Source organism: Mercurialis annua, linkage group LG3 (assembly GCF_937616625.2).
Source record: "Mercurialis annua linkage group LG3, ddMerAnnu1.2, whole genome shotgun sequence".
NCBI lineage: Eukaryota > Viridiplantae > Streptophyta > Magnoliopsida > Malpighiales > Euphorbiaceae > Mercurialis > Mercurialis annua.
Genome location: NC_065572.1, coordinates 71979638 through 72001224, shown reverse-complemented (window position 1 = coordinate 72001224; position 21587 = coordinate 71979638). Strand labels below are relative to the sequence as shown.

Genomic DNA, 21587 nt, shown 5'->3' with positions numbered 1-21587 from the left:
TTTGATTACCAAGAAAGGTTCAATTCACCCTTCAACTTAGCATGCACTGGGTATTAAAAATCTCCAAGTTCGTGTTCTGTGACAAAAAAATCTATATTTTTCAATATTTGATCCATTTACATCCTTTACTATTGAAAAGGTTATTGAATTTAAAAATAAAAGGAAAAGTGCTTTGTCATAAGAAATGAGAAGATGGAGAATTGTGTGGTTTTCCCACATTGTTTAGGAGAATTCAATTTATTGAATTTATAAACTTGATTTTTTTCATATGGGTGTGGGCACGAAGGGGTACCCAATTTTGTAAATGGTGTAAGAGTTGCATCCGTCCGATCAGCCGGCCCGGCCCGGCCTGGGTTGGGTGGTTCGGCTAGCACTTAAAATAACTCTTTTGTAACTGTTTAACTCTAATTTCACGGTGCAGTGGAATCAATATTTTTTTTTGGGTGTTTTATCTTGAGGACGCCGCGGTTGGTAGTCAGCTTTGCACCACCGAATTGTGCCGCGAAACGTGAGCAACTCAGTCTGATCGTGTTATTGTTTCAACATTTACCATCCAGACAAACCTCAGATTAGAGTGTCAAATGGATCCAAAACTAACAAATTGTGGACTTTTTTTGCCATAGAACACAAACTTGAACATTTTGAATGTTTTAAGCCAAGTTGAAGGGGTAAAATAAACATTTATTGTTTAGCAATAGTGCACACTAGCTAGTACCTGGTGGTTATGAAATGATAAGAACATAAACTGATGGCTGTGTTATTACCATCCTTTCGTGGCTTGAAGCGTGTTGCCAGAAATTCGAGGCCTAACATAACGACCCAACTGAGTTCTGGGTCCTGCTATGGTTGTTGGAAATTAATGTAGAATCCTAGGTCAAGACATGAATTACATCATCACTATATCATTCGTACATTAGCAACAAACAAATTTCAATCTCTTTTGATATAATTTTGTCAATAATATGGTTGGAGTTCACGTGCAATAAACCCAATTTGTCCATTACTGTTTACATCTTTATAAGATCGAATGGGGCCAGTAACTCTGGAACATCACAGCTCACAACATCCAGAAAATAAAAATCCCCTTCCACCTTACATTTCTAGCCTTGGATAGTACTTGAAATTTCTTGATTGCCTAACATCACATGTGTCTTCGTACTGGAGCCGAGCATTTGCATACTCAAACTCGAGCTCTGGTCTAGTTAATCAAGTTCAGGTTTGAGTCGAAGTTTAAACAACTCAAACTCGAGTTCAATAACTTCGAGTTGAAATTGAGCTTAATCGAGTTTAACAAAAGATTAACGATAAACAAATAGGAAAGTTTGCATGTACAAGGAACTCGAAAAGACTCACGAGTCAATGATTTTAGAGTTTGAGCTTGACTCGACAGACTACTCGAGTAGCTCGAAGTCAAGCTCGAATTGACTAATATTGAATCATTTTGAATATTTTGAGTCAATTCTGAATAGCTCATGAATAAGCTCAACTCATTGAGAAAATTTCACATCTTTACATAGCACGAATTCAATAATTAAGTTGATTGCAAGTGAAAATCACCCAATAGAAGGCTAACAAAAAGTTCAATGACATTAACAACAAAGCTTAATCCTCAGCAAGAGGACCTACACTACACAAATGTAAATACTAAAATTTCAGTTAGTTCTACCTAGTACCACCTTCATTCCCAGCTTACCATCCCAAATTGAAAACTATCCAGAGGCAGGAGCTGTAAAACACATTCATGGAAATTAGAGACAGCTGCTAAAGTTTCCAAGTTCTTGGACAATGGCTTCCATGGACGGTCTTTCATCAGGAGACTCGTGAGTTGAAAGCCAAGCAATTCTTGCAAGCTTAGCTGCTTCGTACTCGAAGAATCTCCCATGCACATTGGGGTCGAGGTAATCTTGGAATCTGCAAGCCTCTGCTCCTAGCCGTACCAAGTTAGTAACGTTTCGTTTCCCAGAGAGAACTTGGAAAACAATCACGCCAAATGCGTATACGTCACTTTTGTCTGTGAATCTACCAACTGTTGCATACTCGGGTGCTAGGTAACCCATGGCGGCACTGGCCTTGACTGCCGAGAATACAACATCATTTGTGAGAAGGTTCTGTAAGCCAGAATCGGCAAGTAATGGATTGCATCGCTGGTCAATGAGGACCTTTTCCGCTGTAATGTTTTGGTGAACTAGAGCAGGTTTATTTGCTTTGTGTCCATGCAAATGCGCTATACCTGCATATGAAATAAACAACTATTGGTAAAAGCAAACAATATATTTGAAATTGCCTTCAAAATAATCTTCTAGTTATATGGAACAAAACAGAATGTCATTGATTGAAACAAAACTAGCTCGAACTTTCATCGAGCCATATAAAGTTAAGATTCATCAACTTATCAGCTCAATGTCCTCACCCTTTTTTTACTGTAACTATGATAAAATCTTAACTAGCTTTCAGAATGTTAAGGTAAAACAGACCTTTGGCAATGCCCTTCACGATAGAAACTCGAGTGGACCAGTCCAGCACACTGCCATCGCCATCCTTCACGTCAAGATACGACAACAAATTACCATTGGGAACAAAATCATAAATGAGAAAGCATTCCCCTCGGCCCCTTGAACAGCAAAATCCTCGCAACCTTGCTAAATTGTCATGCCTCAGTGAGGTCAGAATATTCAATCCCTTCAAGAATTCAGCTTCCTCTGACTTGCAACTGGATTTACTAATGCTTTTGATAGCAACAGCGGAACCATCTCTTAGAATACCTTTATACGTTGCAGAAAAGTTACTCTTGCCCAACAAATTCACCTCCGAAAAGTATTGTGTGGCAGTTTCCACCTCATCCAAGTTAAACCTGAAGCTTTGGAAAACTTCTTGATTGTTCCCACTAAAATTCCTACTATCAGCTAAAGGATCCCATCCATTAGAGTACTCGAGACTGATCAGAGGAGAGCCATTCTTTCTGCCAACCCCCTTGGCCTGGTCGGTAATTACAGGATTACCAGAAACCTCAAATGAGCTAGCGAGCTTCTGTTTTCGCCGACGATACTGAGTAAATGTCAGAATTCCAATAACACACAATGCAATAGTTACAACAATCGCGCCAACAACAACTGAAGCCTGATGTGATTTTGATGAGTTTGAGCAGTGAGTTTGGTTGCAAGCCAACCGCAAGTTTGCAGTTTCAGGGATTTCTCTTGTTGGCATACCAGTTGAACCTGGTCCAAAGGGTTCCGGTCTGCTTGGATTAAGATTGTTTGAAGCATTACACTCATTCAAATGCATGAACCCAGATCCACATAATCCTAAGTTATTTCCAAAGAAGAATCTTTCATTCAGTCTCTTGAGGGCTGTAACAAATACATCAAATTCGATCGAGTCATATTAGAAAAAACTATAAAGTTCAAACTTCAAAGTATCCAAAACAGATCAAATGATCGGAAAGCACTATTTACCGAGAGGTACATTGCCAGACAGAGAGTTGTTGCGAACATCTAGCACTTCAAGCACAGGAGCATCCGCTACTTTGGTGGGGATCGAACCAAACAAGCGATTAAAGCTCAAGTCTAACCTCATCAACATGCTCAAATCCCCTAAACTCGCAGGGATTGCACCCGTGAGTTGATTGGATTGCAAAGCAAGAACACTCAATTTTTTCAAGGATCCTAGCTGAGTAGGTATGCTTCCTATAAACTGATTATAACAAAGCTGCAAAACTACAAAAAAAAAAACAGACAAAATCCTTTACTAAGCAAAACCCATCACTCCATAAACAATAACTCACAAAAATAGCAGCTTTTAGGTAAAACCAAATTAATAAAATTGCAAATGCCAATACATAAAACAAAAAAACATTATTAACTTGATCTAAAACAGCTCTACATTCAACACCATAGCTCAAGAACAGCAAAAAAATTCCATCTTTGAACTTCATATTACCAGAACATTGAAATAATAATATAAGTATCAAGCTAAATCAAGTTTCTAAAAAAGTAACCAACTAACCTTGCAAATTTTCCATTTTTCCAAACTCAGGAGGAATCTGACCAGAAAGATTATTCACATTCAAGTAAAGGTCACTAAGCTGAGTCAACTCAGCTAGCTCCACAGGTATTTCACCATACAGCGAGTTGTAATGCAAGTACAACCCCGTCAAGTTCTTCAACTCAGCAACAGCAGGTGATAGCTTACCATACAACCCTTTACCCTGCAACGATATATTAGCCACTTGACCCTTGTCATTACAGGCTAAACCCTCGAATGAACCATCACAAGGCTCACCATCAATGGTCCATGAAGACAAGTACTTATCTTCTGGGTCTAAGGCAACTTTCAAGTCCATTAGTGCTCTTAACTCAGGATTTGCATGAACTTCTGAATCTTTTATCATGAAAGTAAACAAAGTTAAGAGCAAAATAGCAAACCCCATTGCTAAATTTAGCTCAAAATGTTGGAGATGAACTGGTTTTGAGCTCTCTCAGTCTCTTTGGATTCTGTTTATGGTCACAGGTTTTGGTTTTCTTCTATGTTTTTGACTGTTTGTGTGTAAAGAGAGAAGATGATAACAGGGAAGCGACAAGTTTTGCAGGACACTCCATACTTATTTTTAAGTGGAAAAGATGCACTATTATGGAAAATCTCAACAAAAAAGCCAAACCATTAGATTTTTATTATACACCGTTGGATTATTTGACTTATGTTTGAGGGCATCTCCAAGGGGAGTCACCATTTTTCCCTCACCATTTTTCAATTTGGTGAATTTTCACCAAATTTACTCCAATGGTCATCACCAAATTCTTCACCAAAAAACATATTTTTTTACTTTTTAATAAAATAATTATTTTTAATTCTTAACATTTTATACACTTTTTACCAATTACACCCGCAAACTTATTTATGCTCATATTCATCCGAATTATAGTATTATTTATATTTAAAAAAAATAAATTGCTATTAATTTTTTTAATTATTAATATCTTATAAAATTTTTTTAATTATTAATATCTTATAAAATTTAATTTATATTAAAATTATTTAAAATGAACATTACATTAATTTATTCAACTAACATAATAAAAAGACTAAAATAAACATTACATTAATTTATTTAAATTAACACAACATAAAAACTAAAATTAATGAAAACATAAATCAATCCTCATAATGACAAGGTAAATCCATTCAATGTAAAAAAGTACAATTTTTGTCTATGTAATGTTTTTATATTATTGTCTCGTAAAAATATTTATGTAATGTTTTTATATTATTGTCTCGTAAAAATATTTATGTAATGTTTTTATATTATTGTCTCATAAAATTAATTATGTAATATTTTCTTAATTGTCTCGTAAAATTATTCATGTAAGATTTTTATGTTATTGTTTTATAAAATTATTCATGTAATATTTTTATATTATTGTCTCGTTAAATTATTTAAAAAGTAAGTAATTAATTAAATACAACTACAAACAAATTATACGTACCAAAATGTAAATTAACCACATTATTATATTCAAAAGTGAAATGGTGAAGGAAAAATTCCTTCACCATTTTTGATGAAAGAGAGTGTGAGGGAGTCACCAAAATGCATTTTGGTGACTCCCTTGGAGATGGGGAGTCATCAATTCCCATTTTGATGACTCCCCTTGGAGATGGTCTGATGAGAATAAGAGCTTATGTAGAACTGGTTGCATGGGAGTTTTTCTTTTCTGTGAAGGAATGGAAGAAGAAGACTTTGATTTGACTATTGATGAGGTCTTGATTGTAAAATTCCTACTAATAGAGAATAAGAAACTTAGTACATGCGGGGGCAATAATGTCTTTTGGCATTTTCTCTATTTTGGAAAGAACATAGTCCATTAATGCAATATAATTAATTGGTTATCATTTTTGGTTGGAATGGTGAAGTTGGTGTGATTTAGAATGATGTTTGCTTAGGAAATGAGGTGAAAAATAGTAGTAGTAACATGATGATTAATAAATCTCTTTAGTCCAGGCCTGTAAAAACAAAATAATAGAGAATCAAAGTGGAAAATGAAAATAATTAGAGTAAAATAATTAAGTATACAATATGAAATATTTTGCAAGTTCATGTATTATCTTCTTTATAATGCATCAGCAAGTACATTTATTTTTTTTATCAAATAAGTATATTTAATTTAATGTTTTTATGCTTTCAAATTTTAAATAAAAAGATGTACTATATCAACAATAATGTATTTCAATATCACAATTTTAAGAATGTTCTATGGATTTGCTGTAATAAATTCACTAATTTCAATTTAATTAATTTAACTAGTGTGTATTTTTCGCTGGGGATTTCCAGGAAAAAAAGTCGTCCTATCTTATTCAGATTCTTTATGAAAGATATTCAGTCTATTCGAATATAAGTTATAGTATATTTCTATTTTTAAGAAAATATTTTTAATTCAAATTAAAATAGTCCTAAAAAGCTCAAATTAAAATACAACTTTTAGATGATTAAATTATTATTATAGAGATTTTTACTAGAGATGATGTTTATGGATAATTACAGAGAATTGTCTTTAATTTGACGAGATTATACCGTATTACATGGAATTCATATATTATTTTGATTTTTAATTATATTGAAATCACCATGGATTATAATAGTAAAATTTTATTTATTGAATGAGACGGGGTTAAATAGGATCATACCTTTTAATTAAATATACAAAACAATAAACATGTAAAAGTATTAAGTTTATTATAAAAAAATATACATTGGAAGAAATTTAATATGTATTGGATAATCAATGGATTAAATTTTTAAACAGAGATATGTCAAAAATTGACATCTATCAAATTTATTTTCTTAAATATATCCAGTTTATGTTTAATGATAAAATTTTAAATTTAATTTCTTTTATTCATATTTCTGAAGTCTCTTTCTTAATTCTCTTTTTTGCAAATTTGTTTTTTAAAATATAAACTCGAGAATAACAAAAGTCACTTTTAGTCCGAGTTGGAAAAAAAGGAAATATAGAGCTCAAATTAATGTCGGGACCTACTAAAAGTAATAGCAACTGCAGTGCCACGTGGTGGCACTATTTTGTCAGTTGGCGGTACTAATGAGGCGCATAGTACTGAGATTAGAATAGGAGTGTTTATCACATGCAATCGTTGCGCCACGTCATTTTTACATCAAACCAATGAGCATTTGCGATAGGGAATCTTTTAATTATTACTTATTTTTTTTATCATTCAATTTTCCACATGGCTAACGCACAATTGGTTTGTTGCACGAATGACATGGCGCAACGGTTGTGTGCAATAATTTTTCTTAGAATAGAGAAACAAAATTCAAATTCAAAAAAAGAGTAATCGTATGCGCACAACCTTACGGTAAGTCTTACTATAGAAGAGAATCGAGCCGTTTAAGAATAGCTTCAATCAGATACTGGAAAATGATCGTTACCTCTACTGATGAGTGGTGAGGTGTATGTAGCTCTATGTGTACTATGAGGCAGATGATAATGGAAATTAAGAAATACAATTATTGTCAAACAGAATAATAAATTGGGCTTTGTTTTAGTGTGCAGTGCCTCTCACTTTGTGCTGTTTCAGAATTTCTGACACTATTGAGTCCATGCTCTTGTCTTCCTCATTTGGATTTCTTTTCTTGCTTGCTGCTGTTTCATTTTCTTATGAGCAATTTTGATATTTTTGTAAACTGTTTGAAATTATTGTATAATTTTTTTAAATAATAATTTTTATTTTATTTTAAAACTATTTGATATCCTTGTAATCAGTTTGAAACCATTTGAAATTTTGTTTGAAACTGTTTCAAACCGTTTTTAATAGATTTTTAATAAAAACAAATAAATTAAAAATTTACAGTTTTCTTTTTTTTTTTGAGAAAGTTATGATCGTTGAATTTGAATTTCAAATGAAATTTGAAGTAATTTGATAACGAATTAAAAATTCGAGCGGATTGAAAACTAGATTTGAAATTAACAATAAAATTTTAAGAAATAATAATAAAATCGCGGGATTTAATTTCTTGAAATGTTATGAGCTAAAGATTATAATTGATTTGTTGATTTGCTATTTTTTTTATAGAATAAACTGAAAAAGATGAAAAAGAAAGAAGAAGAAAAAACAGAAGAAGTAAGGTATTATTTAAAATAAAAGGCTCATTAAAAGTGATATACTGGTTAAAATTCTCATGCATTACAGAAGTAAGGTATAATTATTGCAGGTTTATTATCATAGTTATTTTCTTTATTTGTTTTAGGCTATTTTAATCTTTATTGGTAACGTTATAATGTTCATTGTAATTTTAACCATGCGCAATTAGGAGTGTGTATCCGGTTCAAACCGAACCAAAATTATCCTATTTTTAAAAACTGAACCGAATGAAATTCTGGGAAAATTATTTTTCCACATCAACAGGTCAGTTTGATCATTTTTTATCGGTTTGTTTCGATTTTTCAGTTTAGTTTACATTAATCACTAATTGGAACTTTTTATGCTCCGAATCGAACCAGACCGACAAAGCAAATTTGTCGGTTCGATTCGATATTTAAATTTGGTCAGTTTTTGCATAGTTCAATGCCCAACAGTATATATCACTTGGAAGAGTAATAACATTATTCACAACCACCGCCAATTTTATTTCTATTATGCTGTCTCCATTTGTATCTTATACATCCTTAACATAAGGAAAATACTATATAGAATAGAATACTCAATACTGGAACTAAACAGGCAATAGTACTACTTTTTAGAGCTAAAGTCAAACTAAACAGAGTAAAATTATTGTTTTATCTAAACTAACATACATTTGATATTTATGTATTCTTTAATTAAATCCATAAAGAGCACTAAACTTAGTTAATTTTACAAATTTTAATTTTAACATTTGATCATTTAAAAACAAAAATAACAGTAAAATCGCCACTAATTCAAAAGCAGGCTTTTGCACTCTCACTGTCAAACAAGTTCGGAAATGGTGGTAATGGAATTGATTCTGCTTGCTTCCACAAGGCAGGCTAGACTACTGTAGAGTTTATTAAAGAAAGAAAAAAGGGCAACCCAATTTATAAGCATCAGATTTCGAAAAAGCCTGTTTAAAAAACTTTTTTTCTTTATTTTTTGTTTGTATTAGTTAAACCCAAAAAGAAAGGAACAAAAAGAAGAGGACCAGGCACCAATTGAGTTTTGGAAACCTAGCTCATGAACAACCGGACAAGTTGGATAGTATCACATAAAACTGAGCTATATAATGGAATCTATTACCAATTTGGCTCTAACGAAAGCAAACAATTACAAAATTTTCCGCATTGGTTACTCAATAGATGAGTTGGTACTTGAGCTTTTTGTTTTGAATTGTTACCACAATTTTAAGAAGAAGAAAAAACAGAATTGTTTACTTGTGTTGCGCCTAGTAGTTTACAAGTAGCACTGACATAATTATGATGGAATGTAAATTGTGTCTTTGTTTCTAATCTTATCACACTAACAATGCAATTCACTCTTACTTGGACCACTCCATTTGTCTACACATTTTCTCATTTCTGTGCTCAAACAATTGGATGTAATTGTAATAAGTTTTTCAAATTTAAGAGAAATTAATATAATTTGTAATAGTTTTGATTTGAATAATACTCAAGCCAATAATGTACATCTAGCACGTTATTTATCTGAACTTATTTAATTTATCAATCATTATGAATTATACATCAAGTGATAGTGTTGGACAGATTTGTACCGAGATCGTGAAATTAAATCATTCTAAAAATGCTAAAAAGTGTTAAAAAAATCAATTAAATGGGCAGTGTATATATCCAGTTTGAGAGTATAGAAATAGTGGATTCCTGCCAGTCCAGTTAGGAAAAATCGTATGAAAAACTAGAAGTGGAATATATAGGGCAGAACAATTACTTAATTAGCTAATACATAGAGTTGTAACCTCTTTTCCCTGTCCGACCCATGTTTAATTGATTAAGTAATCAAAGCTATCACATTTGCCCATAAAAAGTGTTTATTTGTGCAGACATTAATCAAGTTTGAGGCTTTTTACGCACCGAGCAGATCTAGATTTTTTGGATTACTCACATTATATAATACTAACTTTATTTGAGTTATACATGGGCTATCGTGTTGGGGCTGGGAACATATATTGTTGGCATCCAAGTGCATGCCATGTTTCAATTGAATCGTTTTAGAAGAGATGTCTGCTTCAACCCCAAGAACAACCTGACCTAAAACAAGCCATCTCTTTTCTACAAAATGTCGTTACTTAGACATGAGATACTATGTAATATGCTAATCAATCTTTGTCTTGCTTCAAAACTCAATTTCCACCTCAACTTTTCCAGGTTCATTAAAATTATTGGACCGCCAGAACTAGAATAATTTTCCATAAGATGGCTAGCTAACCCCACAAAATTAAAATTATTAGATCATTAGATCTTCAATTTTGTTTTTAAGACGTGGGAAGATATTTTGATTCTTCAATGCTGGACCAACCTTGTAATTCAGTAAACTCTTTATACCCACACGCAAATTGTAATGCTCTTCTTCCTGTAGTACGCAGCTTTTATAAAGCAGATTCAAACATTTTGGGTCAGCATCAGGGGGCATATTATCCCAAAACATCGGAACAATTTGATCATGTTATTGAATTACAGTTGGTCGCATTAAAATGGAAATCAATATCACACAGCTCACTATGCCCACATACTATTATTGTTTTTCCCATTTCCAATTGTTGGCAAGGTGAGGTTAAGATGGTTATAACAAAATTATATTGTAAAATTTCAGAACTGAACTTGTAAAAAATTGGAAATTTTTCATAAACGATGTCGTTTGATAACATCCTCAATTTTACCGAAGTTGAAGCAAGGAGACCTACCACATTGGAAGACACCAATGCAGTCCAGAAAATGAGTTGCTCTTTTTATTTAACTTTACATTTTACTTTATGGAAGGGGTCCAACTATTTAGCTGGCTGCCTACCCAAAAACACACAAGAAAACAAAATCTAGTTGGTAAGTAAAAAAAATGAACCTTCTCACGGAGAAAAATAACTTTTTTTTATGAATGATTTTATTTTTAACTTTTTTCCTTTTAAAATAATACTAAAATTGAAATTAATATTTACCAACTTTAAACCACTACTTTCCAGCTCCTTTTTTCTAGAATGGACTTTCGAGGCCCATTTGTAACATAACATGACTTGCCACGGAAAAAACCCAGTCCAAATATTATGGGCTTGTATTCAACCACCCAAATCTTGAAAATTCCAGGTCATGGTGGTGGTTAATTAGGCCACTACTGAAGCCCAATCTTAAACCAAATATTCCGATTAGGTTTTGGTTCTTCAGGCCCACTCGGGCAGTTGACAAGTTAAAACCCTAGAAATGCTATCGATACATCTAGCAATAAAAGTCCATTTGACACCTCCAACTTATCACAAAATAACAGAAACATTTAAATAGATAGTTTTTAACAAATAAACCCACAACTTATATAATCTTTTATACCAAGCTGGAAGTGAAAAATAATCACTTGTTGCTTAATATTTTAGGGTTCGCCGCTGGTTGCGAAGGAGAAGCTAAACTAAGCCGCAAGAGCAGCAGCAAGCACAACCAACACCGCCGTCACCATGGGTCGTATGCACAGTCGCGGGTAACTCCTCCTCTCCGTTCTCCGTCCATCTCTATTTCTCGGTCTCTGTTATTATTATTTATGAATTATTGTACTTTACATTGGTTTGCAGTAAGGGTATGTCAGCCTCAGCCCTGCCTTACAAGAGAACTCCACCGAGTTGGCTCAAGATCTCTTCTCAGGATGTCAGTATTATTTCATTTTAATTTGTCTTTAGTTTCTTGTTTTTATTGGCTGTTTGGATGTGTTAAACTGTGATTAATGGTTAGATTGACTTGTTTTAGGGTTTGATTTAATTAAATTTTGTGAAATGTATAGTAACTGAGGCTTGATGTTTTCAGGTTGATGAGAACATTTGCAAATTTGCAAAGAAGGGGCTTACTCCTTCTCAGATTGGTGTGATTCTTCGTGATTCTCACGGTATTGCTCAGGTTAAGAGCGTTACCGGAAGCAAGATCTTGCGTATCCTCAAGGCTCATGGTATGCCTCTTTTTCTCGCTGTGTAATCTATGATGTTTTTTTAGCGAAAATGTCGTAAATTTTATTAGTTGAATAAACACTTAGGTCTCACATTTACTTATTATTGGTATGTCGCTCAATTGTTAAGAGATATTGCAGGGAATGATGTTTCAGTATAGTATTTCATGTATGATAGAATGACATACTATATTTTGATGTTTTTTTAGGTCTTGCTCCTGAAATCCCAGAGGATTTATACCATCTCATCAAGAAGGCTGTTGCAATCAGGAAGCATTTGGAGAGGAACAGGAAGGATAAGGACTCCAAATTCCGTCTAATTCTTGTGGAGAGCAGGATCCACAGGCTCGCACGCTACTACAAGAAGACAAAGAAGCTTCCACCTGTCTGGAAATAGTAAGCCTTTCTATACTCCATTTGACTTCTGGTTTTGAATTTGTTAATAGTTTTATCATATCTTGTTTTAGTCAAGTCTAAAGTAGCTGCTAGCTTATATCTATGACTTGTGATGTTCCTTTCATGTCTCTAAAGAAGACACATTTTAGTTTAAATGATTTTTTTGGAGTAGTGTTTTGTTGTCTCTACCAACTTTTTGAACTGATTCGGGAATTGACAATGTTAACTTAATTGTGAAATTCTAGTTTGCTATCAGTTTCCCCCATTTTTACTCTTTTGTTGAATTTGATGTCTTGTCTTTTAAATTCAAGTCTTCTTTTTTATCTGCTATTCAGTCAGCTGCCCTGTTCTTGCTCTATAGTAGCTCAACATGTCAAGTATTATAAATAGCTTATATGTCCATTTTTATTCAACTTTTGTAGTTGATTACTGATTGTATTTGTATTATCTTGCAGCGAATCAACCACTGCCAGCACTTTGGTTGCCTAGAATAGCCATGTTGGGCAAGTTTTGAGATCAAGGGTAGACGTTATGTTATACTCTTATGAGTCCTTATCGTGGTTCATAAGTTTTAGACAATTTTTTCCATCTTGAACTTTGGTGTACCAAATATTTGCTTGGTTTGAGTTTTATGTACTACCTTTTGGAGCTCTTTTTTTGTTTCAAGAACTGCAATTATCATCTTGCTTTATGGTTTTTGGAATCCTTCATTCATATGCTGTGGCTTCCGAATGTTTAAATCATTAGGATTTTTGTGCTTTTGTTTCATACGTTTGCATCTCTTTCAAGTATGACATCCTAGTTCAGTCTGTGCTGTGAACATGCAGCGATACATTGTAGTTCAGCTAAAGGAGTTTCCCATGATAATTATTGATGGTAATTAAACTAATAGCCTGCAATTTTATTTTGAGCTACTTGCTATTACTTGATTATATAGAAACAAATTTTTTTTGCCTCTTTTTATTCTTAGAGATTCATAGTACTGGGAATGAGTTTCCATGTTAGAGTATTTTATTTGCTCTTTCAATGGAATTTTTTTCTTTGACAACCACGCCCGTTTGCTTCATATATGAGTATACAATCTTATGCAGTCAAAGATGGAAATTTATTTCGACAAAGTGGTGTATATTGATGTCCCAACCCTTTAGGTCAAGTAAAACTACAAAGAACAAAATTTGAGCTATAATTCTTACTTATCTCTCTACGTAACTTTTTTTCTAAAATTTTCAATGTGCGGCTTCTTTTGTTAATAGATTTCTTTGTAAGAAGATAATAATCAAAACTCTTGTAAAAAAAGATTATGGCGTTCCAAGAAAATCAAGTTAATTGTTTGGAGTTGAATAAGTACCAAGTTCGGTGTGTGCTTGTGAAACACTAAATTTTGAGCGGTCTTGTAAAACTCATTTGTTGTTGAACTAGTGAATTGAGAATCTCAATCGTTAGTGAATAGTGGATATAGGCTTGTGTTTGAGTCGAATCACACTAAATCCTAACCCATTTTTTTAAACTTTTATATTTTGCGTTCTTACAATTTTTAGTTTTTAATTTGCAACCCATTCATCTACTCTTAGGTTGTAAAAATGATTTCACATATATGCATATTATTTTATCCATAAATGATAAGGCTAATTATCATTCGAAGTGTCTTAAATTATAAATATCTTTTATTTTTAAAATTTAATTGATAACTAATTAGATAAATATTTAAATATTTTTAGTTAAATTAGTTTTGTAATCAACTAAATTAAATTGATAATGGCCTTAATGATAACAATTTGAAAAAATTAATATTTTCAATATTAAAAATACCACTATAAATATTTTATAAGTTTCTTTGAATTAATATTTATTAAAAAAGTTATTAAAAATAATAAATTAATCCATTATTCAACAAAGGTTTTATGGATAGTATAATTTTTAGTAAAAAAATAATATTTTAAAAAACATTACTACATAAACAAAAACAAAAAGATCCAGAATACCTGAAAAACCCTACAATCACTTAAACCCTAAAGAACAAACGCAAATGGTGTTAGGGCTCAGACATTTCAGCGACAGAAAAGAAGACGGTTCAGGAGAACCAGTTCTCGACACCGTTAATGGCGAAGTTCTGGTACACGTGCAGCCCGGCGTTACCGTTGTCATAGGCAATTGCCCTTCAGAATCACCCGGCACTCTTTACATCTCTTCCAAGTAAAATTATGTTCTTCTCGAGCTTTAGTTATGTTTTTTTTTTAAATTACAGTAGTTAATAGTAAGTATTTTTCTTATTGTATCAGGAAAGTTGTGTGGTTAAGCGATGCAGGTGGAGCAAAAGGTTATGCTGTTGATTTCTTGTCGATTTCACTTCACGCGGTCTCGAGAGATCCCGAGGCTTATCCCTCCCCTTGTATTTACACTCAGGTTGGTTATTTCGACTTCATTGTTATTTTTATTTTATCATTGCTCAGTAGGAAGTTTAAGGTAGTAATGTCAGTAATTTTATTAAAGAGGTTTTAATATGATCATTATTAGTATATTATTTGAGTAACGGTTTTGCATACTGTTGTTCTCATCATTTCTGGTATAGCGGTTTAATTGTCAAATCTTTTATTTGATTGAAGATTGAGACGGAAGAAGCTGACGAAGATGAATCAGATGATTCGGAATCAGAAAGTAATGAAATTTTGGACTTGTCAAAAGTTACAGAGATGAGACTCGTTCCGTCCGATCCTTCACAGCGTATTTATTCATTCCACCTATAAAAAATAATACTTCCATTGAATTTATGCTCATTTTTTGCTTGTAATTCTATTGCATACTTTCTTACAGCATCGTTGCTATCTTCTTGATTGTTACTAAAGCTTTTTTTTCTCTTTTGGATCACAGTTGATACTTTGTTTCAAGTATTCTGTCAGTGCGCTGAGCTTAATCCTGAACCTGTTGATGGTGGGCGCCATCTTCTTTGACTGTATAATTGTTGTCCTGATTTTTTTTTTCACAGTCTGCCATGCTAATTCAATGCCTATGTGTTTCTTTTTATACCCTTAATAGAGGTTGATGGAGGGGGGAGTAATTGGATTTTTAGTGCTGATCAACTTGCAGGCGATGATGCTGGTACGAGACTGGCTACCTTCTTTTATCTATTTTTTATGTCTTTTTCAGGACTAATATGTAACATATTGGTTTCTCCAGATGATGATGATTCTAACTGGAATTTCTTTCAAAATCCAACAAGTTCGATTGGCCATTCAAATGGAGATCATGATGTAACTCGTGGGGTGCTTGAGGTAGGTTTTTCAATGATTATGTGCTCTTCTAGTACCTGCCGTTTTTTGTATGGCGCGTTCCAGGACCTGCCTTATAGTTCTGTTATGCAACTTAGTTTTTTTCTATCAGAATCTGTTCATTTTTCTTTTGAGAAAGGAGTTTGTTAAGGATTTCTATTTTGCCGATTCTGATTTTTTGAAAATACAATTTTTTGTAAGGACTGCATTTCTGGTACCTATGTGCACCCAAACTCTGTAAATTACAGTACCCAGCTAGAAATTTCAATTCGGATTAAATTTAGCTAGTTTCTCCGCCATAATTAGAACATTTCTTTACACAAGTCCCTTGACAAGCTGATGTTGTGGATTGTATACAGCTTCAAATCAACGATCAGCGGTTTGAAGATCCAGAAGAGATGGAAGAAGAGGATCACAGCAGTCATCAATGAGGCACCTTTCACGAGGCTTCCGATATGTCTTTTCTTTTGCTTTGATGCGGGTGTACATTTGTACTTCCATTTATATACATTTGATGAGTAACTGCGATGTGTAACATGTGTTCTGTTTTTATCTAAGTCTATTATCAGACTTCTAATGCATAGTTGAACTAAAGAAATATATTTGTTTCATCTACTTTGAAAACATTGTGCACGAATTTTGTTCATTAATTAATTTTGTAGATAAAAAAAAACAGGAGTTGTGGACTTTAACTGCTGCTTTTGATATGCCAATACAGCTGCTTTTTCTTTCTTCTTTAACTTGCATATCAAAGCTAATTAGGTTGATGGCCTTATTCAATCATAACATTTAATATGATCATGGTTTCTCGAGTACAGTCGAGTCCAGTGAATAATCCCAAATTTATCTGAGTTAAAGACATAGTTCAATATCTTGAGATCAATATAAAGCGGAATATTAGTTCACTCAAGGCACAAAGTTAGGAACGAATGTTAAACTGAGCGGTCAAAGGAAAAATTGCATCTTTGAAAAACAATTTGGTATGTTAGCTTACAAAATGAAGCTTCATGCGATTTTTAAATACATTCCTCTGATTGCAAATTAAGTGAGAGCACAGAGCATATGATTAACCTAAGGGCATCTCCAACACTTGTCACCTAATTTAAATTAGGTGACAAGTGAACTCCAAGAAGTCACCTAATATTTCCTCCTTTCCAAAACAATAGTCCATTTTTCTTATTTTTTTTATCGCAAAACAATAGTCCATTTTCCTTGTAAATCATAATTTAGAGAGTTTATTTTCCATATCGTCCTTATTTAAAATGTACTCCCTCCGTCCCGTTTAAGAAGGGACAAATCTCAATTTTTTTTGTCCCACTTAAAAAGGCCAATTCAGGATTTTTGTGCCATTTTATAAGAAATTCTCTCTTATACCCTCATTTTCTCTTTCTATAATTAAAGCTAATACTCTACACACAAATTACAAGACAATAATTAATAGGGGTAAAATAAGAAAAGTAAAGAGTAATTATTATTTTCTTAATATATGTGCATAAAAGCTATGTCCCTTCTTAAGTGGGACGGAGGGAGTATCATTTATTGCTATTAGCATATAGTCATAACATTTAATAAGGTATGATAGAAAAAATGAAGATAAATTTGTGAAAAGTTAGAGCATTAATTGTGTTTCTTAAACTGTGTGAAAAGGAAAAAGTGGACTACTGTTTTAGAACCGAGGGAGTATTAATTAGGTGACAAAAATGCTCTCTCTCTCATCAAAATAGGTGACTCCCTATTTGGAGTCACCAAATCACTATTCATTATTTTAATATTTGATTAAAGTATGATTTTAATACTTATAATTTGTTTTTATTTAATTCAACACATTTATAATTAAAGACTTAAATATATATAATATTATTTATTTTTAATCACATGAGAATACTAAAATATTAAAATCGTTTATTTTGTCATAAATTATTAAAATTAACATAAAAATAATATATAAATAATTTTATGAGACAATAATTTAAAAGTATTACATTATTAATTTAACGAGACGAAAACATAAAAACATTACATAAATAATTCTACGATACGGTAACATAAATTAGACGATAGCCTAATAACGAAATATAATACGGCATGTAATAAAATAACTAAACTAATATATAACAAAAATAAGTTTATGGGTGTAATTGATAAAAGTGTATAAATATTAAAGTAGAGGTGGCAATTTTCACCCATACCCATTTACCCACCCATACGCACCCATTGTATAAAAGGTATGGGTTATAAAAGGGTAGTTATATATTAAATGGGTAGTAAATGGATAAACATCTTCCGACCCATTAAAATAAGGGTTATAAAAGAGTGACATGGGTACCCACACTCTACCCATAATAATCTAATAGGCAAAATTGGTTGAATGACACATGCCAATTTAAGAGTACAAGTTTTTTTAGAATATCAAATAAATTTTAAATTTTAAAGTCAATATTCAAAAGTCATAATGAACTAAAATATTTTTTTTTCTCAAAATTTTTTTTTCAGATATTTTTTTTTTAAAAAAAAAATTCCGAAAAATATTTTTTTTTTCCGGATAATATTTTTTTTCAGAAAAATATTTTTTTCCGGAAAATAGTTTTTTGTTTCAGAAAAAAAAAATTTTGAAAAATTTTTTTTGGAATATTTTTTTTCAGAAAAATTTGTCGGAAAATATCTTTTCCAGGAAAAAAAAACGTTTTTGTCGGAATTTTTTTTGGAAAATATTTTTTTTCGGAAAGTATTTTTTTCCGAAACATATTCTCTCTAAAAGTTTCACTCTAAAATTCATTAATTCTTACAAGATGTACAATTAAAATGTAATATAATTTAAATTTTGAAAAGTCAATTTTTAACATTATACATATAAAGTGGGTTAATGGATGGGTTAGGGTCATATAGGGTTACAAGGGTATGGGCACCCATATAAAACTAAAACGGGTCATAAATGGGTAGATTACCCATTTATGACCCTACCCATTTAAACCCATACCCACCCATTTGCCACCTCTATATTAAAGTTAAAAAATGATTAAAATATTAAAGATAAAAAGAATATTGTTTTTTGGTGTAGAAAAAGGTGATTGTTGATTGGAGTGAATTTGATGACAAATCACTTAATTAGTATTTGGTGACAAAAATTTGGTGATTTGAGTTGGAGATGGCTTAACAACTTTGGCTATGTTTGAATGAACTATAAAAATTGCAACAATGATAATATGAAGTTTATTGAACATAAGACCATCTTCTTGAGGGTTTGGACTAATTGAAAGAACACGAGGCGTAACATTCTGAAATTAGACAGGACGAGTAATACAAAATCAGAAAGAAACCAATTCCAGCATATAAAAATTAAGAAACTATAAAAACCTTGGATAAAAATAATATAATCCATAGCACTTCGTTAACAGAATAACAGAATGATAAATTGATCCAGCAAATTATACAGGAAAAACTACACGAAGCTCGGTCCTCCAGTTTGAATTGGAAGAAAGCTGTTACCAGAAACCATTGAAAAGGATGCAAGGCCACAAAATAGGATTTTTTTTGACAGGAAAAACCTAATGCTAAGTTTCTAAATTGGTGGTTGCCAGTAATTGAGCAATGAAGACAATCCAAGCACTTAAAGTGTATAAAGTTAATCTGAAAATCATAATTTCAGTTAAGGAGGATAAGATGCAAAGAAAGGAACATAATGCAATTTGGAACCAAATATAAATAAAAGATAAAACAAAATTTTCACTCTGCTTAACATAATTTTCAGTTTCAGAATAGTATGAATGGAAAACACATGCTGCATTAAACCTACAAGTATTTATCCAGACAAGGAAAAAGACAGATGTTCCAATACGACAGATAACAAGCAAAGTCTTCTAAAGAACTAAATAAACAGAATCCCCAACAAAAAAAGCACCATATCTATGAGTCGGCAATTGTCACTTCAACCTCAACACCAGGTTCAATAGTAATAGAGGTGATCTGCTTGACCACATCAGGGGAACTGAACAGGTCAATAACACGCTTGTGGACGCGGAGCTCAAATCTGTCGAAGGTATTAGTTCCTGCCAGAAGCAAATACAATGACACATCAACTTCAATGTAATATCACAAATTGCTAGAATTAACCACCTATAAAACTTGTAATATACTTAACGTGACTATAAGATTTAACAAAATAAATGATTGAAAGACGATGCATCACTTGAACTCAGTTTAAAAGAGAAGCTACTATAAAAGCAGCAGGAATGTATGGATATGTAATGAAGGAACAAGCCAGCAATATTAAGTGTGATCAAAACCTCCACTAAAGATTTATGAAACCAGCAGTTTTATTAACAAAACAACTCCTTTGATTGAAAATCTCTATGCTTTGATTTCTCAGGCAAAATTACAGTTGAGCACCGTATTCATTAAGATGGAAAAGTGAACTATCTGACTATAAATCGCAAATAAACATCATCTTATGCAACATAATAGTTTTAGCAGTAAAGAACTGGTCAGAGAGCCTATTACTTAGATTCCTTAGCTTATAATTATTCTAGAATTCCCACAACAAAGTCCATTCCATCTTAGTAAAGCACCATAATCATAATGAAAGGCAAAGTATACTATTTAATTAAAAGCCGCAATTATACATCACAGTTTAGAGCTCGAGAAAAATCTCAGAAGTGCAGCATCACAGGTCATAACTTGGATAATTTAGATTCCAATTATTCTTGAATTCCGAAATTAAAATCCATTTCATATTTTGGCACACACTTGCAATTATAACATTGATTTTGTAATCGAAGAGACCCATAAAAATACAATACAAACTCAATATGGCAAGCGAGTTGATAAAGGTAAAAACAACTACCTTCTCCACAAGGGGATTTCCTGGTAGTGATGAGAAGAACCTTGGTAGGCATCCTCACTGGTCCTTTGACCCTCAATCTCTTATCTTTAGCTCCCCGAACCAAATCGGAGCACACTACACAAAATATAAACAAATAATTAAATAACACACAATGAGAATCCAAAAACACTATGGACTTCGAACAGATTTATATAGCAAACAGAATTAGCTTAAAATTAACAGAAAAACAATACCCTTCTCAAGATTTTTGACATTTTTGGAAGAGAGGGTGATTCTGATCTTATGAATGGACTCCTGTGGATCCTCCAGCCCAGCCTTCGCCGGCTTCATTGCTCCATAAGCAGCTGCCATTTTGTCTGTCTGCTTTTAATTTCTCTAAAATTCACAACACAATCGGTAAAAGAAATAAAAATCAGCAATTATAAAAATAGGAATTGAAATTTAAAGATAATTAACAATTAGAGACGAACAAACCTGAGAGACGAGTGAGAAGAGAGGGAGGGTGCGGCTTCTTCTGTGTGTACCGTCTCTTCAAAACTATGAACTGATAGATTTTTGATTTAGAGTTATATATCTGAGAGCTAGGGTTAGGGTTTTGCTGTATGTAAACGTGGGCCGGGTCTATTTTATCACTACAATTGGACTTAGCCCATTGAAGGGTGAGGATTTTTCACTCCAATCATTATTAACTACACTCCATATTAATTATTAATTAGACTAATTTATCTTTTAATAAACGTTTAAGCTCAAAATTCCTTCTTTTCTTTTTAAATTTTCAATTCATTTAATTTTTTTCTATAAATTCTTCTTTTATATCAAGTAATAAAAATTAATCGATACTCAATTTTTGTGACTAGTTAATTTTAATCTTATTTAAATTAACAATGAAATCAATTTATAACTCTATCGAATTTTGTACTACGATTATTACAATGACGCAAATTATTCAAACTAATTCTTAATTGGAATACACTATT

The 21587-nt window shown here is 32.3% G+C and overlaps 4 protein-coding genes across 5 annotated transcripts; 2 read left to right on the top strand and 2 right to left on the bottom strand.

The window, feature by feature from the left end:
* Positions 1-1523: 1523 nt before the first annotated feature.
* On the bottom strand, positions 1524-4622 carry LOC126674284 (LRR receptor-like serine/threonine-protein kinase SIK1). The gene is made up of 4 exons (XM_050368713.2): positions 4003-4622; positions 3453-3713; positions 2475-3347; positions 1524-2230 (listed from the first exon to the last, which is right to left on the bottom strand). Exons 1-4 carry the CDS (start codon positions 4424-4426, stop codon positions 1749-1751), a joined length of 2040 nt encoding a protein of 679 aa, XP_050224670.1. The 5' UTR covers positions 4427-4622; the 3' UTR covers positions 1524-1748.
* A 6878-nt stretch (positions 4623-11500) lies between these two features.
* LOC126675021 (40S ribosomal protein S13) lies at positions 11501-13218 on the top strand. Its single transcript, XM_050369582.2, has 5 exons — positions 11501-11652; positions 11744-11816; positions 11973-12111; positions 12318-12504; positions 12960-13218. The coding sequence occupies exons 1-5, from the start codon at positions 11630-11632 to the stop codon at positions 12991-12993; spliced, it is 456 nt and encodes a 151-aa protein (XP_050225539.1). The 5' UTR covers positions 11501-11629; the 3' UTR covers positions 12994-13218.
* Positions 13219-14469: 1251 nt separating this feature from the next.
* Positions 14470-16394, top strand: LOC126671252 (chloride conductance regulatory protein ICln). 2 transcript variants are annotated; one of them, XM_050365010.1, is made up of 7 exons: positions 14472-14697; positions 14784-14907; positions 15108-15225; positions 15373-15432; positions 15538-15600; positions 15679-15773; positions 16130-16394. In XM_050365010.1, exons 1-7 carry the CDS (start codon positions 14531-14533, stop codon positions 16199-16201), a joined length of 699 nt encoding a protein of 232 aa, XP_050220967.1. In that variant the 5' UTR covers positions 14472-14530; the 3' UTR covers positions 16202-16394. The 2 variants fall into 2 exon arrangements, with proteins under 2 accessions (XP_050220966.1, XP_050220967.1); XM_050365009.2 differs by having other exon boundaries at positions 14470-14697; positions 15538-15773.
* A 3075-nt stretch (positions 16395-19469) lies between these two features.
* LOC126675058 (40S ribosomal protein S20-1) lies at positions 19470-21193 on the bottom strand. The gene is made up of 4 exons (XM_050369632.2): positions 21085-21193; positions 20844-20985; positions 20611-20724; positions 19470-19816 (listed from the first exon to the last, which is right to left on the bottom strand). Exons 2-4 carry the CDS (start codon positions 20959-20961, stop codon positions 19674-19676), a joined length of 375 nt encoding a protein of 124 aa, XP_050225589.1. The 5' UTR covers positions 20962-20985; positions 21085-21193; the 3' UTR covers positions 19470-19673.
* Positions 21194-21587: the final 394 nt, after the last annotated feature.